The sequence below is a fragment of the Mandrillus leucophaeus genome, unplaced genomic scaffold (assembly GCF_000951045.1).
Source record: "Mandrillus leucophaeus isolate KB7577 unplaced genomic scaffold, Mleu.le_1.0 Scaffold1623, whole genome shotgun sequence".
In the NCBI taxonomy this organism is placed as follows: domain Eukaryota; kingdom Metazoa; phylum Chordata; class Mammalia; order Primates; family Cercopithecidae; genus Mandrillus; species Mandrillus leucophaeus.
Window position 1 is genome coordinate 37520 of NW_012101614.1, and position 10432 is coordinate 47951.

At 41.5% G+C, this 10432-nt stretch overlaps 1 protein-coding gene across 1 annotated transcript in view; it reads left to right on the forward strand.

The window, feature by feature from the left end:
- Positions 1 to 760: 760 nt before the first annotated feature.
- The window catches only part of LOC105536683 (cytochrome P450 4X1), a 78093-nt gene continuing 68421 nt past the window's right edge, over positions 761 to 10432 (forward strand). Inside the window, exon 1 of the mRNA XM_011976110.1 lies at positions 761 to 1155. Within this exon, the coding sequence (XP_011831500.1) occupies positions 982 to 1155 (174 nt within the window). The 5' untranslated portion in view covers positions 761 to 981. The remainder of the gene's footprint in view (positions 1156 to 10432) is intronic.

The window sequence follows — 10432 nt, forward strand, 5'->3', positions numbered from 1 at the left end:
AAGCCAGGAACAGAAACTATGTATTGTCACCCTTATGCAGAGGCTAAAAATAGTTGATCTCATAGATGTAAAAGGTAGAACAAAAGTTACTAGAGTCTGGGAAAGGAGGAATAGTGAGAGATTTTTTTTAAAGGACACAAAATTACAGCTAGACAGGAGGAATAAGTTTTCATGTATATAGCACTATATGATGACTATAGCTAAAAACAATACATATTTTCAGATAGAAGAGAGCATATTGAATGTTCCTAACACAAAGAAATGACAAATGTTTGAGATGATGGCTATGCTAATTGCCAATGATCACTATACATTGTATGTATGAAAACATCACAAAGTACCTCTAAATATGTACAATTATTATGTGTCAATTTGAAAAATATTTTTTAAATGTGTTGAATGATACAACAAGGGTGGAATCGAGGTGATTTATTGCACAACAAGCAACTATTACTTTTATAATGAAAATGCTTTAATGTGGACAAGAAAGTGCTTTCTGGCTGCAGCGCAGTACAGAGTTGGTGGCAGGTGTGAGGTGGAAACAAGTTGGCTAATTTGGAGGTTGCTGAGCTAACCCCAGTGTGAGGAGGGTGGCTTGGACTTAGAACAGTGGATGTGGGGCTGGAGTGGGCACTGAAACCGGAAATGTTTAGGAGAGGGGGGTATAGGAGGAGGGAGGGAAGCTCCCACAGATTGCCTGGGCAGTCTCCTCCCCTGCCCTCCCAGAGACTTCGGGCCTTACTGGTGATACTGGATTCCTAAGTGGCCTTGGCCTTCTGTCATTTCAGATCCAGCAGATGGGGAGCCTGAACAAAGTGGTGTCGTGGGCCCACCAGTTTTTCTACACTCACCCACTCTGGTTTGAACAGTTCACTGGCTTCCAGAACATTTATGAGCCCAACTATGTCAAAGCTGTGTGTAGCCCCAGGAGTGAGGTGTTCTTGGGAGAGTTGCTCTTCCTGAGAACAAAGAGCTCAGGCTATGATGTGGGGAGGAGGCCTGGACCTGCGTTCTATGCCTGGACATCTGAGGTTCTCACTTTACTTATCAAGGTGCCTCTTCTGGGAATCCCCTAGTCTCTATTTGACCCAACCAACTTCTTCACCTGCAGAGCCTCAGGCCCCAATGTGTATGAATTCTTCCTCCAGTGGATTGGTGAATGAGCACCTGCCTTTCTTGCCTTGCCCACCCCAGACCCTTGGTGCTGAGTGACCAGGACTCTGCCCTGCCCTATTGAGTTGGTTATCCCATCAAACAGGCAGCCTGGCCTCTTTGTGCCTGTCTTAGGATCAGTTGCTTTTTGGGGAGTCAGAGAAGGGGGCAGGAGAGCTTCTGGCTGGCTGGCAGGGGACATGAACCCAGGCACTTTCTCTTGCCAGGTTGTCTTCTACCCTGGATAGACATCTCTTCCACTGGTCATGTTTCTCTGGTATATCCCTGATTAAGACACATTTTGGTCTAAGGACTGATTCTGGAGACACTGAATCTTAAGTATGAGCTTTCTTTCTTTTTTTCTTTCTTTCTTTCTTTTTTTTTTTTTTTTTTTGAGATGGAGTTTCACTCTTTTTTCCCAGGCTGGAGTGCAATGGCCTGATCTCAGCTCACTGCAACCTCCACCTCCCAGGTTCAAGTGATTCTCCTGCCTCAGCCTCCCGAGTAGCTGGGATTACAGGTGCACACCACTACGCCTGGCTAATTTTTTGTATTTTTAGTAGAGAAGGGGTTTCACCATTTTGGTCAGGCTGGTCTCAAATTCCTGACCTCAAGTGATCTGCCCAGCTCAGCCTCCCAAAGTGTTGGAATTACAGGCGTGAGCCACCGTGCCAGGTCAAGCATGAGTTTTCTGAATTGATTCTGGGTTTCCTGGAATTTGTTCCCTAATCTGACTAGTTAAAAAGTAACCAATTACTGGTTTCAGTGGTAAAGAGGACACTGGTAGTCCATGGCATGATGTCTCAATAGAGATTAGCAAAATATCATGGGATACTACACATCAAATGCCTTATAAAAGGCAACCTCATAGAAGGGAAGGTTCTGGGTGACCACATATTTGATACCTTATAACATTTTAGTAAAATTAAGGAACATATTAAGATTGGCTGGTTGTGAGCTTCAACTCATTGAAAAAAAGAAAAAAAAGATTGTCTGGTTTCTCTTAACTTCACTAGATAAAGTGGGGAAAGAAAAAGATGAGATCAGCATTCAAATTTCCAGTGCAAATGACCTGAAAGTTTCTGTGTTTGTCATGAAAGAAACCCTCCTTATGTTATGTAACTGCAGACTGAAGTATCTGAAAACTAAATGCAGACTCTTATCCTACCAGTGCCTGAATTAAAACGCAAATTAAATTCTAAACCTTGGAGGGTGTCTTCTATTAAAATGAGAGCATTGATGAAAGTACTGGGATCTTGAAAATTGGAATGAGGACATATGAGAAGATTCGAATGAAGCAGGGGATATCAAACTTCTAAATTCTGTTTAATCTTTTTTGTCAATTGCTGAGTCTATCTTTTCCATTTATGCATTTCAGATTCAGAGAAATAACTTCAGAAACAACTGCAGTTTTGTGGCAATACCTTGTAAGACTGGCATAAGGTTCTTCAGCAGGCTGTGTATGCTATCAATTAATGTCCAATATCTGGTATTGTGTCTTTCATAGCCAAGATTCATGGATCCAGCAATCCAGGGATGGAAATAGGAATGGAACAACTCACCATTGCCACTACTGCTTTAATAACAAAAAAAAAATTTTCTGCCCTACAAAATTGTTCACTGTGTGCCTAGAGGTCTCAGTTCTGAAGAGAGGAATGTTTCCACCCAGAGACACACCAATTACACTCTTGAACTTGAAGTTAAGATGGCTCCCTAACCACTTTGGGTTTCTCATGTCTCTGAATCAAAGAGAGTTATGAGTCTAACTGGGGTGATTGACATTGATTATCTATGTGAAATTGGTAGGTCTTTTACCAATGAACTTAAGGAAGAGTGTGCCTGGAATATAGGAGATACTACAGGGCATGTCTTAGTAGTGTAGTGCCCTGTGATTAAAGTAAATGGAAAAATATAACAATCCAATTGAGGCAGGACTACTAATGACCTAAATCCTGCAACAATGAAGGTTTGGATCACTATAGCAGGCAAAAAAAGCATAACTGATTAAGGTGCTTGCTGAAGGCAAAGGGCATATGGAATGTATCATGGCGCAAGATAGTTATAAATGAGAGCTGTGACCATGAGATCATTGATACAAACAAGGACTGTAATTGTTATGATTATTTCTTATTTTGTTATGAATATGTTTGTGTTTGTATTGATTTTTTTCTTCTCTCTTTTATCCCATTTACGATTTTTATTTTTTATTGTTTATATTTTTTCTTCAACTTTTAAGTTCAGGAGTACATGTGCAGAATATGCAGGTTTGTTACATAGGTAAATGTGTGCCATGGTGCTTTGCTGCACAGATCATCTCATCACCTAGGTATTAAGCCCAGCATCAGTTAACTATTCTTCCTGATGCTCTCCCTCCTCCTAACCCACCCCCAACAGGGCCCAGTATGTGTTGTTCTCCCAACATGTGTTCTCATCATTCAGCTCCCACTTATAAGTGAGAACATGCAGTTTTTGTTTTTCTGTTTCTGAATTAGCTTGCTGAGGATAATGGCTTCCAACTCCATTCATGTCCCTGAAAAGGACGTGAGATCATTTCTTTTTATGGCTGCATAGTATTCCATGATGTGCACATACCACTGTAGCAGGATCCTTGGGGTGTCATTTTTCCAGCTGGAAATCTCTATGGCCAGTGGCACCTTGGCCTGAGTTTTGCATGGACCCACTGGGCTTGTTCTGCCCACCCGGCCTGGCAGGCTGTGCTCCGCTTATGCTACCAGCCTGGGTTCATGCCTGTCAAGGGCAAGCCAGATGCAGAGTGGTGAGGGGTGTGTGAGTGAGCATGGGGTCTGGCAACTGCACATAGCTGCTGGGTATGGTGGCTGTGGCGGGGTGAGCAGTTCCAGGCACCAGTACAGGCACTGGCTCCATGCAAGGCTGTAGCTGGACCAGGCATACTACAAGCAGCTTCCCCTGCAGGCATTGGGGAATGCAGTGGTGCCTGGAAGCTTGGGGATGTCAGGAATCGCAGAGCCCCAAAGAGGGTGTCACAGCCCTAGCTCAGAGAGGCCCTAGGTCTGGGCTTCCCAAAGGGCTGCAGCTCATCTCTCCCCATCACCTGCAATGTGGCAAGTGGGGGGCATGTTTCAGCCCTGTTTGTGTTACAGTTCTTTCAGTCCCACCATTTGGTGGGTCCCAAGTTCTTGTTCCATGTCCAGGAAGAATGAGATACGCTTACAACTAGAGGGTGAGCAAAGCAGAGAGGAGCTTCACTGAGCAACACAACAGCTCTCAGGAGACCCAAAGTGGGAAGCTCCTTTCTGCAGACAGGTTGTCCCAATGAGTGTCCAGCTCTCAGTAGAGAGGAGACCTGCAGTGGATAGCTCCTTTCCACAGGCAGGCCATCTGACCAGTGTCCAGCTCTCAGCAGAGAGGAGACCCACAGTGCATATAACTCCTTTCCACAGGCAAGTCATCCCTATGAGTTGAGGAGACCCAAAATGGGTATCTCATTCACACAGCTGGTAGTCTCAACATTTGTCTGAGCCTGGCTGACTTCAAGGTTTTTATCGACTCAGAAGAGAGAAAGTGCATGCTGATTGGTCCGTGGGCGGCCATGGGTGGGCCCAAAAAATGCACCATAAGTTCTAAGTCTGGGCCATGAACTCAACGTAGAATTGGGAGCCTGGCCTCCTGACTTGAAGATAGGGTTTCACCAGGACCCTCCGCTTTGTGTGCAAGAGCCTGTTTGCCTCCTGCCATCATCAACGTGCTGTCCATGGAGCCCAGGTTGTTTGTGCCAAGGTGTGCCTGGAGGCCTACACTGAGCCACCCTTACTCACCCTTCAGCCTCCCCCCACAATATTCATTGGCACCGTTGGCACCCAAAGTCCAGAGGGGGCCAAGGCAGCAGGGGGCTAGCATGTCAGTGCCCCCTCAGTGCTTGCACACCTGACTGGGTTGCAACAGCACTTAGGCTTGGCCACAACTTTGCTCTGCACCAGAGTGGGCACCAGGAGTGGGGAGAGGCCAGACAGTGGGAGCAGGCCCTTCCAAGCCTGCGGGGACAGGGGTTTTCTGGGCACCTGAGAGGACAGGGATTCTCAGGTCTAGGGTCATGGTTAGGTGGCTGCAGTTGCATCCGGGAGACTGGGGCTCCCGCCCCACTAACTTGGCAAAGGTTGGGGCTCCCACCTGTTCCTGAGTCCCACCAGACTGGCAGAGTTTACAACCCCAGCCATGCCTCCCACGCTGCAGCTGGTGTTTTTGCAGTGGCAACTCCAGATGAGCCACCACTGCCATCACTACATTTACTTTATCCAGTCTATCACTGATGGACATTTAGGTTGATTCCAGGTCTTTGCTATTGTAAAATAGCACTGCAATGAATATACACGTGCATGTATCTTTATAATAGAATGATTTATATTCCTTTGGGTATATATTCAGTAATGAGAATCCTGGGTCAAATGGCATTTTTGCCTCTAGGTCTTTGAGGAATTGCCACTGTCTTCTACAATCGTTGAACTAATTTATACTCCCACCAACAGAGTAAAAACATTCATTCTTTCTCTGCAACCTTGCCAGCATCTGCTGTTTTTTTAACTTTTTAATAATAGCTATTCTGATTGGCATGAGATGGTATCTCATTGTGATTATGATTTGCATATCTCTAATGATGTTGAGTTTTTTTGAAAAATACGTTTGTTAGGTGCATGTATATCCTCTTTTGAGAAGTATCTGTTCATGTCCTTTGCTCACTTTTTAATGGGATTGTTTGCTTTTTTCTTGTAAACTTAAGTTCCTTGTAGACTCTGAATATTAGCTGTCTCTTATACACATCTAGATGTGTATAAGAGACAGTTCCTGGATATCGTTGTTAATTTTCTGTCTCGTTGATCTGTCTAATGTTGACAGTGGGGTGTTGAAGTCTCCCATTATTATTGTATGGGAGTCTAAGTCTCTTTGTAAGTCTCTAAGGACTTGCTTTATGAATCTGGGTGTTCCTGTACTTGGTGCATGTATATTTAGGATAGTTAGCTCTTCCTGATAAATTGATCCCTTTACCATTATGTAACGGCCTTCCTTGTCTCTTTTGATCTTTGATGGTTTAAAGTCTGCTTTATCAGAGACTAGGATTGCAACCCCTGCTTTTTTTTGTTTTCCATTTGCTTGGTAGATCTTCCTCTATCCCTTTATTTTGAGCCAACATTCATATTCAAGAAAAACAGAGAACACCACAAAGATACTCCTTGGGAAGAGCAACTCAAAGACACACAATCATCAGATTCACCAAGGTTGAAATGAAGGAAAGAATGTTAAGGGCTGCTAGAGAGAAAGGTCGGGTTATCCACAAAGGGAAACCCAACAGACTAACAGTGGATCTCTCTAAAGAAATCTTACAAGCTAGAATAAAGTGGGGGCCAATATTCAACATGCTTAAAGAAAAGAATTTTTAACCCAGAACGTCATCTCCAGCCAAATTAAGCTTCAGAAGTGATGGAGAAATAAAATTATTTACAGACAAGCAAATGCTGAGAGATTTTGTCACCACCAGGTCTGCCTGACAAGAGCTCCTGAAGGAAGCACTACACATGAAAAAAAAACAACCAGTACCAGCCACTGCAAAAACATACCAAATTGTAAAGACCATTGACACTATGAAGAAACTGCATCAACTAATAAGAAAAATAACCAGATAGTATCATAATGAAAATATCAAATTCACACATAAAAATATTAATCTTAAATGTAAATGGGCTAAATGCCCCATTAAAAGACACAGACTGGCAAATTGGATAAAGAGTCAAGATCCATTGGTGTGCTGTATTCAGGAGACCCATCACACGTGCAAAGACACACATAGGCTCAAAACAAATAAAGCGATAGAGGAATATTTACCAAGCAAATGGAAAGCAAAAAAGAAAAAACAAAAAGCAGGGGTCACAATCCTGGTCTCTGATAAAATAGACTTTAAGCCAACAAAGATCAAAAGATACAAAGAAAGGCATTACATAATGGCAAAGGGATCAATGCATCAAGAAGAGTTAACTATCCTAAATATATATGCACCCAATACAGGAGCACCCAGATTCATAAAGCAAGTTCTTAGAGACCTATAAAGAGACTTAGACTCCCATATAATAATTGTGTGAGATTTTAACACCTCACCGTCAATATTAGACAGATCATCTAGACAGAAAGTTAGCAAGGATATTCAGGACTTGAACTCAGCTCTGCACCAAGCAGACCTAATAGACAGCTACAGAACTCTCCACCCCAAATCAGCAGAATATACATTCTTCTCAGCACCACATCACACTTATTCTAAAATTGACCACATAATTGGAAATAAAACACTCCTCAACAAATGCAAAAGAATGCAAATCATAACAGTCTCTCAGACCACAGTGCAATCAAATTAGAATTTGGGATTAAGAAACTCACTCAAAACCACAAAACTACATGGAAACAGAAAAAACTGCTCCTGAATGACTACTAGGTACATAATAAAATTAAGGCAGAAACAAAAAAGTTCTTTGAAACCAATGAGAATAAATACACAATGTACCAGAATAGCTGGAACACAGCTAAAGCAGTGTTTAGAGGGAAATTTATAGCACTAAATGTCCACAAGAGGAAGCAGGAAAGATCTAAAATTGACCCTCTAACTTTGCAATTAAAAGATCTAGAGAAGCAAGAGCAAAAACATTCAAAAGCTAGCAGAAGGCAAGAAATAACTAAGATCAGAGCAGAACTGAAGGAGATGGAGACATTAAAAAGCCCTTCAAAAATTGATGAATCCAGGAGCTGCGTTTTTGAAAAGATCAATAAAATATATAGACCACTAGCCAGACTAATAAAGAAGAAAAGAGAGAAGAATCAAACAGATGCAATAAAAAATGATAAAGGAGATATCACCACTGATCCCACAGAAATACAAGATACCATCAGAGAGTACTATAAACACCTCTACATAAATAAACTAGAAAATATAGAAGAAATGGATAAATTCCTGGACACATACACCCTCCCAAGTCTAAACCAGGAAGAAGTCGAATATCTGAATGGATCAATAACAAGTTCAGAAATTGAGGCAGTAATTAATAGCCTACCAACCAAAAAAAGTCCAGGACCAGATGGATTCACAGCCAAATTCTACCAGAGGTACAAACAGGAATGATACCATTCCTTCTGAAACTATTCCCAACAACAGAAAAACAGGGACTCCTTGGTAAGTCTTTTTATGAGACCAGTATCATCTTGATATCAAAACCTGGCAGAGACACAACAAAAAAAGAAAATTTCAGGCCAATATCCCCTGATGAACATCGATGGGAAAATCCTCAATAAAATACTGGCAAACTGAATCCACCATGTTCAATTTGGCTTCCTCCCTGGGATGCAAGACTGGTTTAACATATGCAAATCAATAAATGTAATCCATCACATAAACAGAACCAATGACAGAAACCACATGATTATCTCAATAGATTATCTCAGTAGATGCAGGAAAAGGCCTATGATAAAATTTGACACCCCTTCATGCTAAAAACTCTCAGTAAACTAAGTATTGATGGAACGTATCTCAAAATAAGAGCTATTTATGACAAACCCACAACCAATATTTTACTAAATGGGCAAAAGCTGGAAATATTCCCTTGGAAAACTGGCACAAGACAAGGATGCCCTCTCTCACCACTCCTATTCAATGCAGTATTGGCAGTTCTGGCCAGGACAATCATGCAAGAGAAAGAAATAAAAGGTATTCAAGCAGGAGGAGAGGAAGTCAAATTGTTTCTGTTTGCAGATGACATGATTGTATATTTAGAAAACCCCATTGTCTCAACCCAAAACTCTCCTTACATTGATGAAAAACTTCAGCAAAGTCTCAGGATACAAAATCAATGTGCAAAAATCACAAGCATTTCTATACACCAATAATCGCAAACAGAGAGCCAAATCATGAGTGAACACCCATTCACAATTGCTACAAAGAGAATGAAATACCTAGGAATACCACTTACAAGGGATGTGAAGGACCTCTTCAAGGAGAACTACAAACCACTGCTCAACGAAATAAGACAGGACACAAACAAATGGAAGAACATTCCATACTAATGGATAGGAAGAATCAGTATCGTGAAAATGGCCATACTGCCCAAGGTAATTTATAGATTCAATACTAACCCCCGTCAAGCTACCACTGACTTTCTTTACAGAATTAGAAAAAGCTACTTTAAAGTTCATATGGAACCAAAAAGAGCCCACATAGACCAGACAATCCTAAGCAAAAAGAGCAGAGCTGGAGGCATCACGGTATTTGACTTCAAACTATACTACAAGGCTACAGTAACCAAAACAGCATAGTAGTGGTACCAAAACACACATATAGACCAATGGAACAGAACAGAGGCCTCAGAAATAACACCACATATCTACAACCCATCTGATTTTTGACAAACCAGACAAAAACAAGCAATGGGGAAAGGATTCCCTATGTAATAAATAGTGTTGGGAAAATTGGCTAGCCATATGCAGAAAGCTGAAACTGGATCCCTTCCTTACACTTTATACAAAAATTAACTCAAGATGGATTAAAGACTTAAATGTAAGACTTAAAACCATAAAAACCCTAGAATAGAACCTAGGCAATACCACTCAGGACATAGGCATGGACAAAGACTTTATGACTAAAACACCAAAAGCAATGGCAACAAAAGCCAAAACTGACAAATGGGATCTAACTAAACTAAAGAGCTTCTGCACAGCAAAAGAAACTATCATCAGAATGAACAAGCATCCTACAGAATGGGAGAAAATTTTTGCAATCTGTCCATCTGACAAAGGGTCAATATCCAGAATCTACAAAGAACATAAACAGATTTACAAGGAAAAAAAACACCACCAAAAAGTGGGTCAAGGATATGAACAGACACTTCTCAAAAGAAGACATTTATGCAGCCAACAAATGTATTGAAAAAAAGCTCATCATCAGTGGCCATTAGAGAAATGCAAATCAAAACCACAATGAGATGCCACCACAAGTCAGTTAGAATGGCAATCATTAAAAAGGCAGGAAGCAACAGATGCTGGAGAGGATGTGAAGAAATAGGAACACTTTTACACTATTGATGGGACTGTAAATTAGTTCAATCATTGTGGAAAACAGTGTGGCGATTCCTCGAGGATCTAGAACTAGAAATACCATTTGATCCAGCAATCTCATTACTGGGTATATACCCAAAGGATTATAAATCATTCTACTATAAAGACACATGCACACGTGTTTATTGTGGCACTGTTCACAATAGCAAAGACTTGG